Source organism: Procambarus clarkii, chromosome 34, assembly GCF_040958095.1.
Source record: "Procambarus clarkii isolate CNS0578487 chromosome 34, FALCON_Pclarkii_2.0, whole genome shotgun sequence".
Classification (NCBI taxonomy): domain Eukaryota; kingdom Metazoa; phylum Arthropoda; class Malacostraca; order Decapoda; family Cambaridae; genus Procambarus; species Procambarus clarkii.
The window spans coordinates 2,265,434-2,292,701 of record NC_091183.1 but is presented as its reverse complement, the minus strand read 5'-3'; the positions used below and the strand labels follow the sequence as shown (position 1 = coordinate 2,292,701).

The window sequence follows — 27,268 nt, the reverse complement described above, 5'->3', positions numbered from 1 at the left end:
AAGGGCTGGCATGCAAGACACAATGAGGTCAATGACATCATCAAGAGAAGCCTCGTCTCAGCTAGGTGCCCAGCGGAGAGAGAACCTCGCATCCTAGGGGTCCAAAACCCGGATTTCCCAGCACTTCGCCCTGATGGCATCACCATATACTCATGGAAGGAGGATAGACAGTTGGTGTGGGACTACACATGTGTATCCACCCTGGCTGACACCTATTTACACTTCGGAGCTGATCAAGCAGGTGGGGCGGCCAACCTCTTTGTTCCCATAGCGTCTGAGACGCATGGCCCCTGGGGCAAGAGTGCCTTGGGATTTCTCAAGGAATTGGGTTCCAAGCTCATTGACGTCACCAGAGACCCAAGGGCTTCCAGTTTTTTGTTTCAGCGTCTCAGTGTGGCGATCCAGAGGGGAAATGCTTGCTGCGTCCTCGGTTCCTGTCCAGAAGCGGAGGAGCTTCAAGAGATCCATAACCTTTAGGCATTTGTCTTGTATGTTTTGTAACCTTTAAATACACAAATATATATATATATATATATATATATATATATATATATATATATATATATATATATATATATATATATATATATATATATATATATATATATATATATATATATGTCGTACCTAATAGCCAGAACGCACTTCTCAGCCTACTATTCAAGGCCCGATTTGCCTAATAAGCCAAGTTTTCATGAATTAATGTTTTTTCGTCTACCTAACCTACCTAACCTAACCTAACCTAACTTTTTTTGGCTACCTAACCTAACCTTACCTATAAATATAGGTTAGGTTAGGTTAGGTAGGGTTGGTTAGGTTCGGTCATATATCTACGTTAATTTTAACTCCAATAAAAAAAATTGACCTCATACATAGAGAAAAGGGTTGCTTTATCATTTCATAAGAAAAAAATTATAGTAAATATATTAATTCAGGAAAACTTGGCTTATTAGGCAAATCGGGCCTTGAATAGTAGGCTGAGAAGTGAGTTCTGGCTACTAGGTACGACATATATATATATATATATATATATATATATATATATATATATATATATATATATATATATATATATATATAACTGAAAACTCACACCCCAGAAGTGACTCGAACCCATACTGCCAGGAGCACTCTACTGGCATACAGGATCCCTTAACTGCTCGACCAACACGACCGGACAAATGAGTATGGTAGCGGAGGCTATTTCCATCTCTCCGCCAGCACTCGGTTGGTAATCTTGGGCATGGTATTTTATCAAATCACCTCATTCTTTGGGGCACACGAGAGGAACACAAATGCGAACTAGCCTGAATGGTCCCCAGGACTATATGCAACTGAAATCTCACACCCCAGAAGTGACTCGAACCCATACTGCCAGGAGCACTCTGCTGGCGTACAGGATCCCTTAACCGCTCGACCAACACAATTTGTGTTCCTCACGTATGCAGCCCAGGGAGGGGGGGGGGTGGGTGCAGCCCAGGGAGGAGCGGGTAAACCAGTGACTGTACCCAAAGGCGTGAGCAGGGCAGCCCGCCAACACCTCCTCTTCCCTCAGGCCTACCCACCACTCCCGCTCCCTCAAACCCTCCCACTCATACTTTACCTCCTACCCAAGACGCCTCACTACGACCCCCTCTCCATTACCCCTGAACCAAACCTCTCCACCGCCTCCCAACCCCCTCTCCCTCAAACCTCACCATCCACCCACTCTCACCCAGTAACCAGCCTCCTTCATGACCCGCTGGAGGACGCCACCCTGACTCATATCAAAGCAATAATTGACCAAATGTAACAAGGTCTCCCACTCGTCCAACAATTAACACCCAGGCAAATGGAACTTGAGAGCGCCCTTTGTCAGATTAAGATGACTCGGGAACAATCCTCGAGTCATATCCTGCAGCAGCAGATCAGCATGTGAGGCTCAGCAAGCTGCAGCCTGGTGCAGGGTGATGCAACACATGCTGCCAAGGTATATTCCAGCAGACACAATGATACCATCATTAGTACATGCAGCAGACACAATGGTACCATCACATCAGTACATGCAGCAGACACAATGATACCATCATTAGTACATGCAGCATACACAATGGTACCATCACATCAGTACATGCAGCAGACACAATGGTACCATCACAACAGTACATGCAGCAGACACAATGGTACCATCACAACAGTACATGCAGCAGACACAATGGTACCATCACAACAGTACATGCAGCAGACACAATGGTACCATCACATCAGTACATGCCAGCAGACACAATGGTACCATCACAACAGTACATGCAGCAGACAATATGATACCATCATTAGTACATGCAGCAGACACAATGGTACCATCACAACAGTACATGCAGCAGACAATATGATACCATCACATCAGTACATGCCAGAAGACACAATGATACCATCACATCAGTACATGCCAGCAGACACAATGATACCATCACATCAGTACATGCCAGAAGACACAATGATACCATCACATCAGTACATGCCAGCAGACACTATGGTACCATCACAACAGTACATGCAGCAGACAATATGATACCATCACATCAGTACATGCAGCAGACAATATGATACCATCACATCAGTACATGCCAGAAGACACAATGATACCATCACATCAGTACATGCCAGCAGACACTATGGTACCATCACAACAGTACATGCAGCAGACAATATGATACCATCACATCAGTACATGCAGCAGACAATATGATACCATCACATCAGTACATGCAGCAGACAATATGATACCATCACATCAGTACATGCAGCAGACAATATGATACCATCACATCAGTACATGCCAGCAGACACAATGATACCATCACATCAGTACATGCCAGAAGACACAATGATACCATCACATCAGTACATGCCAGCAGACACTATGGTACCATCACAACAGTACATGCAGCAGACAATATGATACCATCACATCAGTACATGCAGCAGACAATATGATACCATCACATCAGTACATGCCAGAAGACACAATGATACCATCACATCAGTACATGCCAGCAGACACTATGGTACCATCACAACAGTACATGCAGCAGACAATATGATACCATCACATCAGTACATGCAGCAGACAATATGATACCACCACATCAGTACATGCAGCAGACAATATGATACCATCACATCAGTACATGCAGCAGACAATATGATACCATCACATCAGTACATGCAGCAGACAATATGATACCATCACATCAGTACACGCAGCAGACACAATGGTACCATCACATCAGTACATGCAGCAGACAATATGATACCATCACATCAGTACATGCAGCAGACAATATGATACCATCACATCAGTACATGCAGCAGACACAATGGTACCATCACATCAGTACATGCAGCAGACAATATGATACCATCACAACAGTACATGCAGCAGACAATATGATACCATCACATCAGTACATGCCAGCAGACAAAATGGTACCATCACATCAGTACATGCCAGCAGACACAATGGTACCATCACATCTGTACATGCCAGCAGACACTATGGTACCATCACAACAGTACATGCAGCAGACAATATGATACCATCACATCAGTACATGCCAGCAGACACAATGATACCATCACATCAGTACATGCCAGCAGACACAATGATACCATCACATCAGTACATGCCAGCAGACACAATGATACCATCAACGTTACATGCCAGCAGACACTATGATACCATCACATCAGTACACGCCAGCAGACACTATGGCACCATCACATCAGTACACGCCAGCAGACACAATGATACCATCACATCAGTACATGCCAGCAGACACAATGATACCATCACATCAGTACACGCCAGCAGACACTATGATACCATCACATCAATACACACCAGCAGACACAATGATACCATCACATCAGTACACGCTAGCAGACACTATGGCACCATCACATCAGTACATGCCAGCAGACACAATGATACCATCACATCAGTACACGCCAGCAGACACAATGATACCATCACATCAGTACACGCCAGCAGACACTATGATACCATTACATCAATACACGCCAGCAGACACAATGATACCATAACATCAGTACATGCCAGCAGACACTATGATACCATCACAACAGTACATGCCAGCAGACACAACAATACCATCATCAGTACACACAGCAGACACAACAATACCATCATCAGTACACACAGCAGACACAACAATACCATAATCAGTACACACAGCAGACACAACAATACCACCATCAGTACACACAGCAGACACAACAATTCTATCATCAGTACACACAGCAGACACAACAATACCATCATCAGTACACACAGCAGACACAACAATACCACTATCAGTACACACAGCAGACACAACAATACCATCATCAGTACACACAGCAGACACAATAATACCATCATCAGTACACACAGCAGACACAACAATACCATCATCAGTACACACAGCAGACACAATAATACCATCATCAGTACACACAGCAGACACAACAATACCATCATCAGTACACACAGCAGACACAACAATACCATCATCAGTACACACAGCAGACACAACAATACCATCATCAGTACACACAGCAGACACAACAATACCATCATCAGTACACACAGCAGACACAACAATACCATCATCAGTACACACAGCAGACACAACAATACCATCATCAGTACACACAGCAGACACAACAATAGCATCATCAGTACACACAACAGACACAACAATACCATCATCAGTACACACAGCAGACACAACAATACCATCATCAGTACACACAGCAGACACAACAATACCATCATCAGTACACACAGCAGACACAACAATACCATCATCAGTACACATAGCAGACACAACAATACCATCATCAGTACACACAGCAGACACAACAATACCATCATCAGTACACACAGCAGACACAACAATACCATCATCAGTACACACAGCAGACACAACAATACCATCATCAGTACACACAGCAGACACAACAATACCATCATCAGTACACACAGCAGACACAACAATACCATCATCAGTACACACAGCAGACACAACAATACCATCATCAGTACACACAGCAGACACAACAATACCATCATCAGTACACACAGCAGACACAACAATACCATCATCAGTACACACAGCAGACACAACAATACCATCATCAGTACACACAGCAGACACAACAATAGCATCATCAGTACACACAGCAGACACAACAATAGCATCATCAGTACACACAGCAGACACAACAATACCATCATCAGTACACACAGCAGACACAACAATACCATCATCAGTACACACAGCAGACACAACAATACCATCATCAGTACACACAGCAGACACAACAATACCATCATCAGTACACACAGCAGACACAACAATACCATCATCAGTACACACAGCAGACACAACAATACCATCATCAGTACACACAGCAGACACAACAATACCATCATCAGTACACACAGCAGACACAACAATACCATCATCAGTACACACAGCAGACACAACAATACCATCATCAGTACACACAGCAGACACAACAATACCATCATCAGTACACACAGCAGACACAACAATACCATCATCAGTACACACAACAGACACAACAATACCATCATCAGTACACACAGCAGACACAACAATACAATCATCAGTACACACAGCAGACACAACAATACCATCATCAGTACACACAGCAGACACAACAATACCATCATCAGTACACACAGCAGACACAACAATACCATCATCAGTACACACAGCAGACACAACAATACCATCATCAGTACACACAGCAGACACAACAATACCATCATCAGTACACACAGCAGACACAACAATACCATCATCAGTACACACAGCAGACACAACAATACCATCATCAGTACACACAGCAGACACAACAATACCATCATCAGTACACACAGCAGACACAACAATACCATCATCAGTACACACAGCAGACACAACAATAGCATCATCAGTACACACAGCAGACACAACAATACCATCATCAGTACACACAGCAGACACAACAATACCATCATCAGTACACACAGCAGACACAACAATACCATCATCAGTACACACAGCAGACACAACAATACCATCATCAGTACACACAGCAGACACAACAATACCATCATCAGTACACACAGCAGACACAACAATACCATCATCAGTACACACAGCAGACACAACAATACCATCATCAGTACACACAGCAGACACAACAATACCATCATCAGTACACACAGCAGACACAACAATACCATCATCAGTACACACAGCAGACACAACAATACCACCATCAGTACACACAGCAGACACAACAATACCATCATCAGTACACACAGCAGACACAACAATACCACCATCAGTACACACAGCAGACACAACAATACCATCATCAGTACACACAGCAGACACAACAATACCATCATCAGTACACACAGCAGACACAACAATACCATCATCAGTACACACAGCAGACACAACAATACCATCATCAGTACACACAGCAGACACAACAATACCATCATCAGTACACACAGCAGACACAACAATACCACCATCAGTACACACAGCAGACACAACAATACCATCATCAGTACACACAGCAGACACCAGCGCACACTAACATCACTCACCACAGGATACACAATAACACAGTGAACATAATAACATTGCACATAGCGCAGCTGATGACAAATAACCTGAAAATGGATACTCACAGTGAAGAACACCTCACTATACTACCGGGGAACTGCGGTGGAGTTCGCAACAGAATTAATGACATCATACAATACGTCCGTGAACATCAAACTGACGTCATAGTGCTACAGGAGACGATGGTAGGTGATGACTTCAACTCAAGGTTCAGCGGTTATCGCAAGATCTCCCTGCCCTCTGGGTAAAGAAAACGGGGTCTCATCACTTTTGTAAATAACAACATTCCCGCACAGATTATTGATGACCTGCACATGGGGGATGAGTATGAATCACTGGGGGTAACCCTTTACTTAAACAATAATGCTCTACATATAATCAACCTATATGTGCCACAGAGTAAACTTGACCTTCACACACTGCCTGAGTTTGTTAATGAAGAACCTACCCTGCTGGTCGGTGACCTTAATGCTAGACACCCACACTTTGGTGCCAACTGTCATCAGCACAATGTCAATGGACGGAAACTGTCACTCTTTGTCAGGGGAAGTGAAAACCTTAGGGTCCTGGGTGATGAACAGCCAACTCACCTCAGAGGAGGAAGATTAGATTATGCTCTCCTGCTGAATGCACAGGACACGGATGCCAGTACACACATTGTGCACAGTTTATGTAGTGACCATTGGGCACTGATTACCACCGTCGACGTGAGCAAGAGAAGGAAAGAGACGAATAAAAGAAAAAGGTTATCGCTCGGACCAGATATGAGACCGCACTTCATAAACAGGATGAGTGACTGGTTCACGGAATACCAAATCCCAGAAGACATTAAGACATTTCTTGATGACCTTAATCACCAAATTGAGAGCTGTCTAAGAGTTCCGCGCCGTACGCCTGGGCGAAGTAACCTTCAGAAGAAAATAAATCGGTATGGGAACGATTACATAAAAAGATTCTCAATGCAAATGTGCGAGACATGAGTAGAGAGTACCGGAGACATCCCACAGAAAGTAACCAAGAGTTGTTTAAAACTGTGTGTCAAGTAGCCAGGGAAGAGAAGATTAAAGAGCGGGAAAGGCAATGGCTTGAGTTCACTAGCTCTATTGGACGGGAAACATCTGCAAGACAAGTGTGGGCGAAAATTCAGATAGCTAAGGGGGGCAGAGCCCGGCCTGCGGCTCACAAAGACCCCCAGGGTAAGGCTGAGGAACTAATCTACAAGTGGATGATGCAGCATCCTCCTCCTCCCTCCCTGCAGAAATCAGCAGGGAACAGCTCCTGCGACATGATGACAGAAGAATTAGGATAACAAGAGCACTGTCTAGTGATGACGAATATGGAGAACCAATCACAGCCCAGGAAGTAAAGGGGGCTATGAAAAAGGGTAAAAGTACTGCACCTGGTGAAGATGGCGTCACCTACGACATACTCAATGCACTGTGTGAAGTGTCTGGGAATCCACTACTCCACCTGTTTAACAAGTCATTCCTAAGTGGAGTGTTGCCCACACAATGGAAACACGCAATAATTGTCCCAATACCGAACCAGCAGACAGACTATGTCTGCCAGCAGCCCAATGAAGCCCAATGACCTTGGCAATTACAGACCTATCAGTCTTGTGTCATGCACTTGCAAGATGCTTGAAAGAATCATTCTAAACCGACTGTTGCACAAAATAGGGAGGCTAGGGGAGGGGGTCAATGGATTTGTTAAAGCACGGAGCACAGCAAATTGTATAGTTAATTACTTGGCTAATGACACAACTAAGTACTCTGTATTTGTCGACATCAAAGGAGCCTTCGACAAAGCGCAGGGGATTGCGATCCTGGACGAGCTTGCATGCATGGGTGTCAAGGGGAGACTCATGAAATGGGTTGAAGACTACCTCACAGGGAGGAAAGCCAAGGTCTGCTTCAATGGAGCAGTCTCCAGAACAATGAATATGGAACTCGGGACCCCCCAAGGCGGAGTCTTAAGCCCTACACTATTCAATGTACTTATGAACGTCATTACAAATATTGAATTTCCAGAAGGAACACAAGAAGTGCGATGTGCAGATGATGTCGCAATACAAGCTCCCACCTTGGGAAAAATTTAACAGCCCATTGAAATCCTTGGAAGGAAATGTATTGAGCTCGGTTTCACTCTCTCCGCAAACAAGACGAAGGCATACTCCCATCACAAGCGGAGACCAAATGAAGAACTACAAATTAATCGTGTAACACTTGTATGGGTTGACCACTATCGGTACCTTGGCGTCACTGTCGGCTCTAACAAGGGGAAGAAAGAGGAGCTCAATCAACTCATAGGAACATGCAAAAGTCCACTAAGGGCACTGAGAGCTATGACCTGGAATGGACATGGAGCCTCTAATGCCGTGCTTAAAATGAGGTACACAGCATATGTGCGCTCCGTCATATACTATGCCGCACCAGTTCTATGCACTTATTCCCAAAGCGATATGAAAAACTTGAAAGCATTCAAAATGAAGCCAAGACAATCATTCTTGGAGTCCCAAGAACTGCCAGATCATCAAATCTACGAGAGGAGTTGTCCCTCCCTAGTGTTAAAAGCAGAATTAAGGAACAGAATGCTAAGCTTGCAATTAAGATAGCCAGAGATTACATCACAATGTAATGTAATTGATAATGATATTACAATGATATCAACAAGAAAAACTGAGTTCTGTGATACTTACAGGAGGAAACAGGAGAAGCTAAACATGGCATCACAGATCACAGGCCCGGTCACCAACCAGGCCTCCTGGTTGGTGGTCTGGTCCACCAGCATATCATTAACATATAAATACCATCATTCCTTCATATCTGTAACACCTCAATAACTATAACAATCTATGATGCAAAACATTTATTTGGACAAATTAAATGTTCAACGATTCTCAGCAAGGTCATGAGGCAGGTCCCGCCTATAGAGTCGGGAGTGGAAGTTACTTCCTGCTGATAAGGGATTAGAGTTCAGCGTAAGCGGGTTTGAGCGCATAAAACTGAGCTGGGAGAGAGGGGACAATGTGACCCCCGGACACAAAGGAGGGCTGGGCCCTGACTTAAGGGACCAGACCACCAAACAAAGGACTCTCAAACAATGCCAGCTCACGTATTTTTTCTTAGTGGTTGCCAGCTCCGCCTCTGGTCCTGTAGATATGAAGCCTCCAGACCCATGTGTTAGGAAGCCTCCAGACCCATGTGTTATGAAGCCTCCAGACCCATGTGTTATGAAGCCTCCAGACCCATGTGTTATGAAGCCTCCAGACCCATGTGTTATGAAGCCTCCAGACCCACCTGTTATGAAGAATCCAGACCCCACGTGTTATGAAGCCTCCAGACCCATGTGTTATGAAGCCACTAGAGCCACATGTTAAGAAGCCTCCGGACACACGTGTTATGAAGCCTCCAGACCCATGTGTTATGAAGCCACTAGAGCCACATGTTAAGAAGCCTCCGGACACACGTGTTATGAAGCCTCCAGACCCATGTGTTCTGAAGCCTCCAGACACACGTGTTATGAAGCCTCCAGACCCATGTGTTATGAAGCCTCCAGACACACGTGTTATGAAGCCTCCAGACCCATGTGTTATGAAGCCTCCAGACCCATGTGTTATGAAGCCTCCAGACCCATGTGTTATGAAGCCTCCAGACACACGTGTTATGAAGCCTCCAGACACACGTGTTATGAAGCCTCCAGACCCATGTATTATGAAGCCTCCAGACACACGTGTTATGAAGCCTCCAGACCCCACGTGTTATGAAGCCTCCAGACCCATGTGTTATGAAGCCTCCAGACCCATGTGTTATGAAGCCTCCAGACCCATGTGTTATGAAGCCTCCAGACCCATGTGTTATGAAGCCTCCAGACCCATGTGTTATGAAGCCTCCAGACCCACCTGTTATGAAGCCTCCAGACCCACCTGTTATGAAGAATCCAGACCCCACGTGTTATGAAGCCTCCAGACCCATGTGTTATGAAGCCACTAGAGCCACATGTTAAGAAGCCTCCGGACACACGTGTTATGAAGCCTCCAGACCCATGTGTTATGAAGCCTCCAGACCCATGTGTTATGAAGCCTCCAGACACACGTGTTATGAAGCCTCCAGACACACGTGTTATGAAGCCTCCAGACCCATGTATTATGAAGCCTCCAGACACACGTGTTATGAAGCCTCCAGACACACGTGTTATGAAGCCTCCAGACCCATGTGTTATGAAGTCTCCAGACCCATGTGTTATGAAGCCTCCAGACCCATGTGTTATGAAGCCTCCAGACCCATGTGTTATGAAGCCTCCAGACCCATGTGTTATGAAGCCTCCAGACCCACCTGTTATGAAGCCTCCAGACCCACCTGTTATGAAGAATCCAGACCCCACGTGTTATGAAGCCTCCAGACCCATGTGTTATGAAGCCACTAGAGCCACATGTTAAGAAGCCTCCGGACACACGTGTTATGAAGACTCCAGACCCATGTGTTATGAAGCCTCCAGACACACGTGTTATGAAGCCTCCAGACCCCACGTGTTATGAAGCCTCCAGACCCATGTGTTATGAAGCCTCCAGAAACACGTATTATGAAGCCTCCAGACCCACGTGTTATGAAGCCTCCAGACCCATGTGTTATGAAGCCACTAGAGCCACATGTTAAGAAGCCTCCAGACCCATGTGTTATGAAGCCTCCAGACCCATGTGTTATGAAGCCTCCAGACCCACCTGTTATGAAGCCTCCAGACCCCACGTGTTATGAAGCCTCCAGACCCATGTGTTATGAAGCCACTAGAGCCACGTGTTAAGAAGCCTCCAGACCCACGTGTTATGAAGCCTCCAGGACCACGTATTATGAAGCCTCCAGACCCATGTGCTATGAAGCCTCCAGACCCTCGTGTTATGAAGCCTCCAGACCCACGTGTTACGAAGCCTCCAGACCCACGTATTATGAAGCCTCCAGACCCTCGTGTTATGAAGCCTCCAGACCCTCGTCTTATGAAGCCTCCAGACACATGTGTTTGAAGCCACTAGAGCCACGTGTTAAGAAGCCTCCGGACACACGTGTTATGAACCCTCCAGACCCACGTTATGAAGCTCCAGAGACACGTATTATGAAGCCTCCAGACCCACGTGTTATGAAGCCTCCAGACCCATGTGTTATGAAGCCACTAGAGCCACATGTTAAGAAGCCTCCAGACCCAAGTGTTATGAAGCCTCCAGACCCATGTGTTATGAAGCCTCCAGACCCACCTGTTATGAAGCCTCCAGACCCCACGTGTTATGAAGCCTCCAGACCCATGTGTTATGAAGCCACTAGAGCCACGTGTTAAGAAGCCTCCAGACCCACGTGTTATGAAGCCTCCAGGCCCACGTATTATGAGGCCTCCAGACCCATGTGTTATGAAGCCTCCAGACCCTCGTGTAATGAAGCCTCCAGACCCACGTGTTACGAAGCCTCCAGACCCACGTATTATGAAGCCTCCAGACCCTCGTGTTATGAAGCCTCCAGACCCTCGTGTTATGAAGCCTCCAGACCCTCGTATTATGAAGCCTCCAGACCCTCGTGTTATGAAGCCTCCAGACCCTCGTGTTATGAAGCCTCCAGACCCACGTATTATGAAGCCTTCAGACCCATGTGTTATGAAGCCTCCAGACCCACGTGTTATGAAGCCTCCTGACCCTCGTGTTATGAAGCCTCCAGGCCCATTTGTTATGAAGCCTCCAGACCCCACGTGTTATGAAGCCTTCAGACTCACGTGTTATGAAGCCTCCAGACCCCACGTATTATGAAGCCTCCAGACCCCACGTATTATGAAGCTTCCAGACCCACGTGTTATGAAGCCTCCATACCCACGTTTTATGAAGCCTCCAGAACCACGTGTTATGAAGCCTCCACACCCATGTGTGACGAAGCCTCTAGACCCATGTGTGATGAAGCCTCCAGACCCATGTGTGATGAAGCCTCCAGACCCATGTGTGATGAAGCATCCAGACCTACGTGTTATGAAGCCTCCAGACCCATGTGTTATGAAGCCTCCAGACCCATGTAGTATGAAGCCTTCAGACCCATGTGTTATGAAGCCTCCAGATCCATGTGTGATGAAGCCTCCAGACCTACGTGTTATGAAGCCTCCAGACCCATGTGTTATGAAGCCTCCAGACCCACGTGTTATGAAGCCTCCAGACCCACGTGTTATAAAGCCTCCAGACCCACGTGTTATGAAGCCTCCAGACCCACGTGTTATAAAGCCTCCAGACCCACACGCTTGAAGCCTCCAGACCCACGTGTTATGAAGCCTCCAGAGCCACACATTATGAAACCTCCAGAGCCACACATGAAGCCTCCAGAGCCACACGTTATAAAGCCTCCAGAGCCACACATGAAGCCTCCAGAGCCACACGTTATGAAGCCTCCAGAGCCACACGTTATAAAGCCTCCAGAGCCACACATGAAGCCTCCAGAGCCACACATGAAGCCTCCAGAGCCACACGTTATGAAGCCTCCAGAGCCACACATTATGAAGCCTCCAGAGCCACACATTATGAAGCCTCCAGAGCCACACGTTATGAAGCCTCCAGAGCCACACGTTATGAAGCCTCCAGAGCCACACATTATGAAGCCTCCAGAGCCACACGTTATGAAGCCTCCAGAGCCACACATTATGAAGCCTCCAGACCCACGTGTTATGAAGCCTCCAGAACCACACGTTATGAAGCCTCCAGAGCCACACGTTATAAAGCCTCCAGAGCCACACATGAAGCCTCCAGAGCCACACGTTATGAAGCCTCCAGAGCCACACGTTATAAAGCCTCCAGAGCCACACATGAAGCCTCCAGAGCCACACATTATGAAGCCTCCAGAGCCACACGTTATGAAGCCTCCAGAGCCACACATTATGAAGCCTCCAGAGCCACACATGAAGCCTCCAGAGCCACACATTATGAAGCCTCCAGAGCCACACATTATGAAGCCTCCAGAGCCACACATTTTGAAGCCTCCAGAGCCACACGTTATGAAGCCTCCAGAGCCACACATTATGAAGCCTCCAGAGCCACACATTATGAAGCCTCCAGAGCCACACATGAAGCCTCCAGAGCCACACATTATGAAGCCTCCAGAGCCACACATTATGAAGCCTCCAGAACCACACGTTATGAAGCCTCCAGAGCCACACATTATGAAGCCTCCAGAGCCACACATTATGAAGCCTCCAGAGCCATACATGAAGCCTCCAGAGCCACACATTATGAAGCCTCCAGAGCCACACATTATGAAGCCTCCAGAACCACACGTTACGAAGCCTCCAGAGCCACACATTATGAAGCCTCCAGAGCCATACATGAAGCCTCCAGAGCCACACATTATGAAGCCTCCAGAGCCACACATTATGAAGCCTCCAGAGCCACACATTATGAAGCCTCCAGAGCCACACGTTATGAAGCCTCCAGAGCCACACGTTATGAAGCCTCCAGAGCCACACATTATGAAGCCTCCAGAGCCACACGTTATGAAGCCTCCAGAGCCACACGTTATAAAGCCTCCAGAGCCACACATGAAGCCTCCAGAGCCACACATGAAGCCTCCAGAGCCACACGTTACGAAGCCTCCAGAGCCACACATTATGAAGCCTCCAGAGCCACACATTATGAAGCCTCCAGAGCCACACGTTATGAAGCCTCCAGAGCCACACGTTATGAAGCCTCCAGAGCCACACATTATGAAGCCTCCAGAGCCACACGTTATGAAGCCTCCAGAGCCACACATTATGAAGCCTCCAGACCCACGTGTTATGAAGCCTCCAGAACCACACGTTATGAAGCCTCCAGAGCCACACGTTATAAAGCCTCCAGAGCCACACATGAAGCCTCCAGAGCCACACGTTATGAAGCCTCCAGAGCCACACGTTATAAAGCCTCCAGAGCCACACATGAAGCCTCCAGAGCCACACATTATGAAGCCTCCAGAGCCACACGTTATGAAGCCTCCAGAGCCACACATTATGAAGCCTCCAGAGCCACACATGAAGCCTCCAGAGCCACACATTATGAAGCCTCCAGAGCCACACATTATGAAGCCTCCAGAGCCACACATTTTGAAGCCTCCAGAGCCACACGTTATGAAGCCTCCAGAGCCACACATTATGAAGCCTCCAGAGCCACACATTATGAAGCCTCCAGAGCCACACATGAAGCCTCCAGAGCCACACATTATGAAGCCTCCAGAGCCACACATTATGAAGCCTCCAGAACCACACGTTATGAAGCCTCCAGAGCCACACATTATGAAGCCTCCAGAGCCACACATTATGAAGCCTCCAGAGCCATACATGAAGCCTCCAGAGCCACACATTATGAAGCCTCCAGAGCCACACATTATGAAGCCTCCAGAACCACACGTTACGAAGCCTCCAGAGCCACACATTATGAAGCCTCCAGAGCCATACATGAAGCCTCCAGAGCCACACATTATGAAGCCTCCAGAGCCACACATTATGAAGCCTCCAGAACCACACGTTACGAAGCCTCCAGAGCCACACATTATGAAGCCTCCAGAACCACACGTTATGAAGCCTCCAGAGCCACACATTATGAAGCCTCCAGAGCCACACGTTATGAAGCCTCCAGAGCCACACATGAAGCCTCCAGAGCCACACATTATGAAGCCTCCAGAGCCACACGTTATAAAGCCTCCAGAACCACACGTTATGAAGCCTCCAGAGCCACACAATATGAAGCCTCCAGAGCCACACGTTATGAAGCCTCCAGAGCCACACGTTATGAAGCCTCCAGAGCCACACATGAAGCCTCCAGAACCACACATTATGAAGCCTCCAGAGCCACACATTATGAAGCCTCCAGAGCCACACATTATGAAGCCTCCAGAACCACACGTTATGAAGCCTCCAGAGCCACACATTATGAAGCCTCCAGAGCCACACGTTATGAAGCCTCCAGAGCCACACGTTATGAAGCCTCCAGAGCCACAAATGAAGCCTCCAGAACCACACATTATGAAGCCTCCAGAGCCACACATTATGAAGCCTCCAGAGCCACACATTATGAAGCCTCCAGAGCCACACATTATGAAGCCTCCAGAGCCACACGTTATGAAGCCTCCAGAGCCACACGTTATAAAGCCTCCAGAACCACACGTTATGAAGCCTCCAGAGCCACACATTATGAAGCCTCCAGAGCCACACATTATGAAGCCTCCAGAGCCACACATTATGAAGCCTCCAGAGCCACACATTATGAAGCCTCCAGAGCCACACGTTGTTCTTATTAGTAATAAGATCTTAGATACTATTACTATAGAATGCATTTGTTTATTATAGGTTAGGTTAGGAAGGTTCGGTAGGGCTGATGAGTAGAATAACAGAAAAAGATGAGCAATGAGTGAAAATATGAGTGGCTACAAGACATCATAGCTGGTGAACACTTCCTGAGAACAGTTGAGCTATTAAGAGATTAAGGGAATGTGCTAATGAGAGGCTGGGTCGCTCCTTGGAACAGTTGGTGACCTTATGGGAGGCTACAAGCAACGGACCCTATTGGTCGATCAGACCACATTGGGTTATCTTGAGGTTATCTTGAGATGATTTCGGGGCTTTTTAGAGTCCCCGCGGCGCGGTCCTCGACCAGGCCTCCACCCCCAGGAAGCAGCCCGTGACAGCTGACTAACACCCAGGTACCTATTTTACTGCTAGGTAACAGGGGCATAGGGTGAAAGAAACTCTGCCCATTGTTTCTCGCCGGCGCCTGGGATCGAACCCAGGACCACAGGATCACAAGTCCAGCGTGCTGTCCACTCGGCCAACCGGCTCCCGGTCGATGAATTGGGGATTATGGTAACTGCAGAAGGCTTATTGTAAACACACGAAGCAGCATCTACTCAATCTTGTTCGTATGTATGTACACTGAATGAGTATTTTGGTTGGATATATGCTACAGTGAGGTGGTTTTTGAGCATTAATGAGACACACGGGATTAGCAATGTGGGAGGAATATATGAAAATGTCTGGGTGATGTTATAGCTTGTTTTAAAAATTATACAATACCAAAAATATTATCATGTAGCTGGAGACTCCAATAGTGGCTTCAGTAGTGTTCCTATGGCCGAATGTTTATTTTTACGCTGTCGCATGTGAGATGGATATTAGTTCATGCTCTGTGTTGCTCTCCGTGTTTTAATGTGAATGGAGAGTGGATTTCAGCCATTCCTATGCTCAATTAACGATCCTTGGCTGTACACTATATATATAAAGCTTCCAGGTCCTTCTGAATATTAAGTGTCATTATTGCAGTGTAAAAATGGAGATGAAAGGGAGATATTAATAGGGGAATAGACATACTCCAGTTCATATAATAGCGGCAGTTGATGTTTTGGTCAACATAGATTGGAAGTAAATAGGAGATTTAAAATAGATTATGGATGACGTCAGTGTACAGTGGTTTGACGGAAGGCGGCCTTTTAATCCCCTTTGCCAAAAATTTTGAAAATGGGAATGAATATACCATAACAGAAAATGGTCTTATACAGGGAAGATGAAGATTTTGTGACGTCACTGACCATTGGTGATGCCTGTGCAGGGTCACCGAGGTAACGAAATGGACCAGTCCAACTCGCTGCCGTCGGAAACAAAATTGAAAACACCCCTGAACTGTGGGGTTCATGTGGTGAGTTAAGGACACATGACCTGGACGGGAGAGTTACTTCACTGAGGTAACTAAAACACCTGGACCAAGTCACAGCCGTTGGGAAAAGCAAAACGGATGCGATTTGGCCGTGTTTCTGTTACTTAGAGCCACACGTTATGAAACTACCAGCACCACCACAACTACCAGCCACCACCACAACTACCAGCACCACCACAACTACCAGCCACCACTACAACTACCAGCCACCACCACAACTACCAGCACCACCACAACTACCAGCACCACCACAACTACCAGCCACCACCACAACTACCAGCCACCACCACAACTACCAGCACCACCACAACTACCAGCCACCACCACAACTACCAGCCACCACCACAACTACCAGCCACCACCACAACTACCAGCCACCACCACAACTACCAGCCACCACCACAACTACCAGCACCACCACAACTACCAGCCACCACCACAACTACCAGCCACCACCACAACTACCAGCCACCACCACAACTACCAGCCACCACCACAACTACCAGCCACCACCACAACTACCAGCCACCAAAACAACTACCAGCCACCACCACAACTACCAGCACCACCACAACTACCAGCCACCACCACAACTACCAGCCACCACCACAACTACCAGCCACCACCACAACTACCAGCCACCACCACAACTACCAGCCACCACCACAACTACCAGCACCACCACAACTACCAGCCACCACCACAACTACCAGCCACCACCACAACTACCAGCCACCACTACAACTACCAGCCACCACTACAACTACCAGCCACCACCACAACTACCAGCCACCACCACAACTACCAGCCACCACCACAACTACCAGCCACCACCACAACTACCAGCCACCACCACAACTACCAGCCACCACCACAACTACCAGCACCACCACAACTACCAGTACCACCACAACTACCAGCACCACTACAACTACCAGCACCACCACAACTACCAGCCACCACTACAACTACCAGCCACCACCACAACTACCAGCACCACCACAACTACCAGCCACCACTACAACTACCAGTACCACCACAACTACCAGCACCACTACAACTACCAGCACCACCACAACTACCAGCCACCACCACAACTACCAGCCACCACCACAACTACCAGCCACCACCACAACTACCAGCCACCACCACAACTACCAGCACCACCACAACTACCAGCACCACCACAACTACCAGCCACCACCACAACTACCAGCCACCACCACAACTACCAGCACCACCACAACTACCAGCACCACCACAACTACCAGCCACCACCACAACTACCAGCCACCACCACAACTACCAGCACCACCACAACTACCAGCACCACCACAACTACCAGCACCACCACAACTACCAGCCACCACCACAACTACCAGCCACCACCACAACTACCAGCACCACCACAACTACCAGCCACCACCACAACTACCAGCCACCACCACAACTACCAGCACCACCACAACTACCAGCACCACCACAACTACCAGCCACCACTACAACTAAAACCACCACCACAACTACCAGCACCACAACAACTACCAGCCACCATCACAACTACCAGCACCACCACAACTACCAACCACCACTACAACTACCAGCCACCACCACAACTACCAGCAGCACCACAACTACCAGCACCACCACAACTACCAGCCACAACTACAACTACCAGCACCACCACAACTACCAGCACCACCACAACTACCAGCCACCACCACAACTACCAGCACCACCACAACTACCATCACCATCACAACTACCAGCACCACCACAACTACCAGCCACCACCACAACTACCAGCACCACCACAACTACCAGCACCACCACAACTACCAGCACCACCACAACTACCAGCCACCACCACAACTACCAGCACCACCACAACTACCAGCACCACCACAACTACCAGCCACCACTACAACTACCAGCCACCACCACAACTACCAGCACCACCATAACTACCAGCACCACCACAACTACCAGCACCACCACAACTACCAGCCACCACCACAACTACCAGCCACCACCACAACTACCAGCCACCACCACAACTACCAGCCAACACCACAACTACCAGCCACCACCACAACTACCAGCCACCACAACAACTACCAGCCACCACTACAACTACCAGCAGCACTACAACTACCAGCCACCACCACAACTACCAGCACCACAACAACTACCAGCCACCACCACAACTACCATCACCACCACAACTACCAGCACCACCACAACTACCAGCCACCACCACAACTACCAGCCACCACCACAACTACCTGCACCACCACAACTACCAGCACCACCACAACTACCAGCCACCACCACAACTACCAGCCACCACCACAACTACCAGCCACCACCACAACTACCAGCCACCATTACAACTACCAGCACCACCACAACTACCAGCACCACCACAACTACCAGCCACCACTACAACTACCAGCCACCACCACAACTACCAGCACCACCATAACTACCAGCACCACCACAACTACCAGCACCACCACAACTACCAGCCACCACCACAACTACCAGCCACCACCACAACTACCAGCCACCACCACAACTACCAGCCAACACCACAACTACCAGCCACCACCACAACTACCAGCCACCACAACAACTACCAGCCACCACTACAACTACCAGCAGCACTACAACTACCAGCCACCACCACAACTACCAGCACCACAACAACTACCAGCCACCACCACAACTACCATCACCACCACAACTACCCGCCACCACCACAACTACCAGCCACCACCACAACTACCAGCCACCACCACAACTACCTGCACCACCACAACTACCAGCACCACCACAACTACCAGCCACCACCACAACTACCAGCCACCACCACAACTACCAGCCACCACCACAACTACCAGCCACCATCACAACTACCAGCACCACCACAACTATCAGCCACTACTACAACTACCAGCCACCACCATAACTACCAGCACCACCACAACTACCAGCCACCACCACAACAATCAGACACCACTACAACTACCAGCCACCACCACAACTACCAGCCACCACCACAACTACCAACCACCACCACAACTACCAGCCACCACCACAACTACCAGCACCACTACAACTACCAGCCACCACCACAACGACCAGCCACCACTACAACTACCAGCACCACTACAACTACCAGCCACTACCACAACTACCAGCACCACCACAACTACCTGCACCACCACAACTACCAGCCACCACCACAACTACCAGCACCACCACAACTACCAGCACCGTCACAGCTACCAGTCACCACTACAACTACCAGCACCACCACAACTACCAGCCACCACCACAACTACCAGCCACCACCAGTACTACCTGCACCACCACAACTACCAGCCACCACCACACCTACCAGCCACCACCACAACTACCAGCCACCACTACAACTACCTGCCTCCACCACAACTACCAGCCACCACCACAACTACCAACCACCACAACAACTACCAACCACCACCACAACTACCAGCACCACCACAACTACCAGCCACCACTACAACTACCAGCCACCACCACAACTACCAGCCACCACCACAACTACCTGCACCACCACAACTACCAGCCACCACCACAACTACCAGCACCACCACAACTACCAGCCACCACTACAACTACCAGCCACCACCACAACTACCAGCCACCACCACAACTACCAGCCACCACCACAACTACCAACCACCACCACAACTACCAGCCACCACCACAACTACCAGCACCACCACAACTACCAGCCACCACTACAACTACCAGCACCACCACAACTACCAGCCACCACCACAACTACCAGCACCACCACAACTACCAGCCACCACCACAACTACCAGCCACCACCACAACTACCAGCACCACCACAACTACCAGCCACCACTACAACTACCAGCCACCACCACAACTACCAGCCACCACCACAACTACCAACCACCACCACAACTACCAACCACCACCACAACTACCAGCACCACCACAACTACCAGCCACCACTACAACTACCAGCCACCACCACAATTACCAGCCACCACCACAACTACCAGCCACCACAACAACTACCTGCACCACCACAACTACCAGCCACCACTACAACTACCAGCCACCACCACAACTACCAGCCACCACAACAACTACCAGCCACCACCACAACTACCAGCCACCACAACAACTACCAGCCACCACTACAACTACCAGCAGCACTACAACTACCAGCCATCACCACAACTACCAGCACCACAACAACTACCAGCCACCACCACAACTACCATCACCACCACAACTACCAGCATCACCACAACTACCAGCCACCACCACAACTACCAGCCACCACCACAACTACCTGCACCACCACAACTACCAGCACCACCACAACTACCAGCCACCACAACAACTACCAGCCACCACCACAACTACCAGCCACCACCACAACTACCAGCCACCATCACAACTACCAGCACCACCACAACTATCAGCCACTACTACAACTACCAGCCACCACCATAACTACCAGCACCACCACAACTACCAGCCACCACCACAACAATCAGACACCACTACAACTACCAGCCACCACCACAACTACGAGCCACCACCACAACTACCAACCACCACCACAACTACCAGCCACCACCACAACTACCAGCACCACTACAACTACCAGCCACCACCACAACGACCAGCCACCACTACAACTACCAGCACCACTACAACTACCAGCCACTACCACAACTACCAGCACCACCACAACTACCAGCACCACCACAACTACCAGCCACCACCACAACTACCAGCCACTACCACAACTACCTGCACCACCACAACTACCAGCCACCACCACAACTACCAGCCACCACCACAACTACCAGCCACCATCACAACTACCAGCACCACCACAACTATCAGCCACTACTACAACTACCAGCCACCACCATAACTACCAGCACCACCACAACTACCAGCCACCACCACAACAATCAGACACCACTACAACTACCAGCCACCACCACAACTACCAGCCACCACCACAACTACCAACCACCACCACAATTACCAGCCACCACCACAACTACCAGCACCACTACAACTACCAGCCACCACCACAACGACCAGCCACCACTACAACTACCAGCACCACTACAACTACCAGCCACTACCACAACTACCAGCACCACCACAACTACCTGCACCACCACAACTACCAGCCACCACCACAACTACCAGCACCACCACAACTACCAGCACCGCCACAGCTACCAGTCACCACTACAACTAGCAGCACCACCACAACTACCAGCCACCACCACAACTACCAGCCACCACCAGTACTACCTGCACCACCACAACTACCAGCCACCACCACAACTACCAGCCACCACCACAACTACCAGCCACCACCACTACTACCTGCACCACCACAACTACCAGCCACCACCACACCTACCAGCCACCACCACAACTACCAGCCACCACTACAACTACCTGCCTCCACCACAACTACCAGCCACCACCACAACTACCAACCACCACAACAACTACCAACCACCACCACAACTACCAGCACCACCACAACTACCAGCCACCATCAAAACTACCAGCACCACCACAACTACCAGCACCACCACAACTACCAGCCACCACTACAACTACCAGCCACCACCACAACTACCAGCACCACCATAACTACCAGCACCACCACAACTACCAGCACCACCACAACTACCAGCCACAACCACAACTACCAGCCACCACCACAACTACCAGCCACCACCACAACTACCAGCCAACACCACAACTACCAGCCACCACCACAACTACCAGCCACCACAACAACTACCAGCCACCACCACAACTACCAGCCACCACAACAACTACCAGCCACCACTACAACTACCAGCAGCACTACAACTACCAGCCATCACCACAACTACCAGCACCACAACAACTACCAGCCACCACCACAACTACCATCACCACCACAACTACCAGCATCACCACAACTACCAGCCACCACCACAACTACCAGCCACCACCACAACTACCTGCACCACCACAACTACCAGCACCACCACAACTACCAGCCACCACAACAACTACCAGCCACCACCACAACTACCAGCCACCACCACAACTACCAGCCACCATCACAACTACCAGCACCACCACAACTATCAGCCACTACTACAACTACCAGCCACCACCATAACTACCAGCACCACCACAACTACCAGCCACCACCACAACAATCAGACACCACTACAACTACCAGCCACCACCACAACTACGAGCCACCACCACAACTACCAACCACCACCACAACTACCAGCCACCACCACAACTACCAGCACCACTACAACTACCAGCCACCACCACAACGACCAGCCACCACTACAACTACCAGCACCACTACAACTACCAGCCACTACCACAACTACCAGCACCACCACAACTACCAGCACCACCACAACTACCAGCCACCACCACAACTACCAGCCACTACCACAACTACCTGCACCACCACAACTACCAGCCACCACCACAACTACCAGCCACCACCACAACTACCAGCCACCATCACAACTACCAGCACCACCACAACTATCAGCCACTACTACAACTACCAGCCACCACCATAACTACCAGCACCACCACAACTACCAGCCACCACCACAACAATCAGACACCACTACAACTACCAGCCACCACCACAACTACCAGCCACCACCACAACTACCAACCACCACCACAATTACCAGCCACCACCACAACTACCAGCACCACTACAACTACCAGCCACCACCACAACGACCAGCCACCACTACAACTACCAGCACCACTACAACTACCAGCCACTACCACAACTACCAGCACCACCACAACTACCTGCACCACCACAACTACCAGCCACCACCACAACTACCAGCACCACCACAACTACCAGCACCGCCACAGCTACCAGTCACCACTACAACTAGCAGCACCACCACAACTACCAGCCACCACCACAACTACCAGCCACCACCAGTACTACCTGCACCACCACAACTACCAGCCACCACCACAACTACCAGCCACCACCACAACTACCAGCCACCACCACTACTACCTGCACCACCACAACTACCAGCCACCACCACACCTACCAGCCACCACCACAACTACCAGCCACCACTACAACTACCTGCCTCCACCACAACTACCAGCCACCACCACAACTACCAACCACCACAACAACTACCAACCACCACCACAACTACCAGCACCACCACAACTACCAGCCACCATCAAAACTACCAGCACCACCACAACTACCAGCACCACCACAACTACCAGCCACCACTACAACTACCAGCCACCACCACAACTACCAGCACCACCATAACTACCAGCACCACCACAACTACCAGCACCACCACAACTACCAGCCACAACCACAACTACCAGCCACCACCACAACTACCAGCCACCACCACAATTACCAGCCAACACCACAACTACCAGCCACCACCACAACTACCAGCCACCACAACAACTACCAGCCACCACCACAACTACCAGCCACCACAACAACTACCAGCCACCACTACAACTACCAGCAGCACTACAACTACCAGCCATCACCACAACTACCAGCACCACAACAACTACCAGCCACCACCACAACTACCATCACCACCACAACTACCAGCATCACCACAACTACCAGCCACCACCACAACTACCAGCCACCACCACAACTACCTGCACCACCACAACTACCAGCACCACCACAACTACCAGCCACCACAACAACTACCAGCCACCACCACAACTACCAGCCACCACCACAACTACCAGCCACCATCACAACTACCAGCACCACCACAACTATCAGCCACTACTACAACTACCAGCCACCACCATAACTACCAGCACCACCACAACTACCAGCCACCACCACAACAATCAGACACCACTACAACTACCAGCCACCACCACAACTACGAGCCACCACCACAACTACCAACCACCACCACAACTACCAGCCACCACCACAACTACCAGCACCACTACAACTACCAGCCACCACCACAACGACCAGCCACCACTACAACTACCAGCACCACTACAACTACCAGCCACTACCACAACTACCAGCACCACCACAACTACCAGCACCACCACAACTACCAGCCACCACCACAACTACCAGCCACTACCACAACTACCTGCACCACCACAACTACCAGCCACCACCACAACTACCAGCCACCACCACAACTACCAGCCACCATCACAACTACCAGCACCACCACAACTATCAGCCACTACTACAACTACCAGCCACCACCATAACTACCAGCACCACCACAACTACCAGCCACCACCACAACAATCAGACACCACTACAACTACCAGCCACCACCACAACTACCAGCCACCACCACAACTACCAACCACCACCACAATTACCAGCCACCACCACAACTACCAGCACCACTACAACTACCAGCCACCACCACAACGACCAGCCACCACTACAACTACCAGCACCACTACAACTACCAGCCACTACCACAACTACCAGCACCACCACAACTACCTGCACCACCACAACTACCAGCCACCACCACAACTACCAGCACCACCACAACTACCAGCACCGCCACAGCTACCAGTCACCACTACAACTAGCAGCACCACCACAACTACCAGCCACCACCACAACTACCAGCCACCACCAGTACTACCTGCACCACCACAACTACCAGCCACCACCACAACTACCAGCCACCACCACAACTACCAGCCACCACCACTACTACCTGCACCACCACAACTACCAGCCACCACCACACCTACCAGCCACCACCACAACTACCAGCCACCACTACAACTACCTGCCTCCACCACAACTACCAGCCACCACCACAACTACCAACCACCACAACAACTACCAACCACCACCACAACTACCAGCACCACCACAACTACCAGCCACCATCAAAACTACCAGCACCACCACAACTACCAGCACCACCACAACTACCAGCCACTACTACAACTACCAGACACCACCACAACTACCAGCACCACCATAACTACCAGCACCACCACAACTACCAGCACCACCACAACTACCAGCCACAACCACAACTACCAGCCACCACCACAACTACCAGCCACCACCACAACTACCAGCCAACACCACAACTACCAGCCACCACCACAACTACCAGCCACCACAACAACTACCAGCCACCACTACAACTACCAGCAGCACTACAACTACCAGCCACCACCACAACTACCAGCACCACAACAACTACCAGCCACCACCACAACTACCATCACCACCACAACTACCAGCACCACCACAACTACCAGCCACCACCACAACTACCAGCCACCACCACAACTACCTGCACCACCACAACTACCAGCACCACCACAACTACCAGCCACCACCACAACTACCAGCCACCACCACAACTACCAGCACCACCATAACTACCAGCACCACCACAACTACCAGCACCACCACAACTACCAGCCACAACCACAACTACCAGCCACCACCACAACTACCAGCCACCACCACAACTACCAGCCAACACCACAACTACCAGCCACCACCACAACTACCAGCCACCACAACAACTACCAGCCACCACTACAACTACCAGCAGCACTACAACTACCAGCCACCACCACAACTACCAGCACCACAACAACTACCAGCCACCACCACAACTACCATCACCACCACAACTACCAGCACCACCACAACTACCAGCCACCACCACAACTACCAGCCACCACCACAACTACCTGCACCACCACAACTACCAGCACCACCACAACTACC

The 27,268-nt window shown here is 49.6% G+C and overlaps 5 protein-coding genes across 5 annotated transcripts; all 5 read left to right on the top strand.

The window, feature by feature from the left end:
- The first annotated feature begins 3,714 nt into the window (after nt 1-3,714).
- Nucleotides 3,715-4,086, top strand: LOC138370905 (myosin light chain kinase, smooth muscle-like). Its single transcript, XM_069335564.1, has one exon. The coding sequence runs from the start codon at nt 3,715-3,717 to the stop codon at nt 4,084-4,086; it is 372 nt and encodes a 123-aa protein (XP_069191665.1).
- A 6,564-nt stretch (nt 4,087-10,650) lies between these two features.
- LOC123762182 (cornifin alpha-like) lies at nt 10,651-11,133 on the top strand. The gene has a single exon (XM_045748559.1). The coding sequence runs from the start codon at nt 10,651-10,653 to the stop codon at nt 11,131-11,133; it is 483 nt and encodes a 160-aa protein (XP_045604515.1).
- Nucleotides 11,134-11,558: 425 nt separating this feature from the next.
- Nucleotides 11,559-12,020, top strand: LOC123762183 (cornifin alpha-like). Its single transcript, XM_045748560.1, has one exon. The coding sequence runs from the start codon at nt 11,559-11,561 to the stop codon at nt 12,018-12,020; it is 462 nt and encodes a 153-aa protein (XP_045604516.1).
- A 46-nt stretch (nt 12,021-12,066) lies between these two features.
- LOC123762184 (small proline-rich protein 3-like) lies at nt 12,067-12,480 on the top strand. Its single transcript, XM_045748562.1, has one exon. It carries the CDS (start codon nt 12,067-12,069, stop codon nt 12,478-12,480), a length of 414 nt encoding a protein of 137 aa, XP_045604518.1.
- A 278-nt stretch (nt 12,481-12,758) lies between these two features.
- Nucleotides 12,759-16,025, top strand: LOC138370904 (mediator of DNA damage checkpoint protein 1-like). The gene has a single exon (XM_069335562.1). The coding sequence runs from the start codon at nt 12,759-12,761 to the stop codon at nt 16,023-16,025; it is 3,267 nt and encodes a 1,088-aa protein (XP_069191663.1).
- Nucleotides 16,026-27,268: the final 11,243 nt, after the last annotated feature.

Coding starts and splice junctions, on each gene's coding strand:
- LOC138370905 (XM_069335564.1), top strand. CDS start 3,715: ATGATACCATCACATCAGTACACGCCAGCAGACACTATGGCACCATCA.
- LOC123762182 (XM_045748559.1), top strand. CDS start 10,651: ATGAAGCCTCCAGACCCATGTGTTATGAAGCCACTAGAGCCACATGTT.
- LOC123762183 (XM_045748560.1), top strand. CDS start 11,559: ATGTGCTATGAAGCCTCCAGACCCTCGTGTTATGAAGCCTCCAGACCC.
- LOC123762184 (XM_045748562.1), top strand. CDS start 12,067: ATGAGGCCTCCAGACCCATGTGTTATGAAGCCTCCAGACCCTCGTGTA.
- LOC138370904 (XM_069335562.1), top strand. CDS start 12,759: ATGTGTTATGAAGCCTCCAGATCCATGTGTGATGAAGCCTCCAGACCT.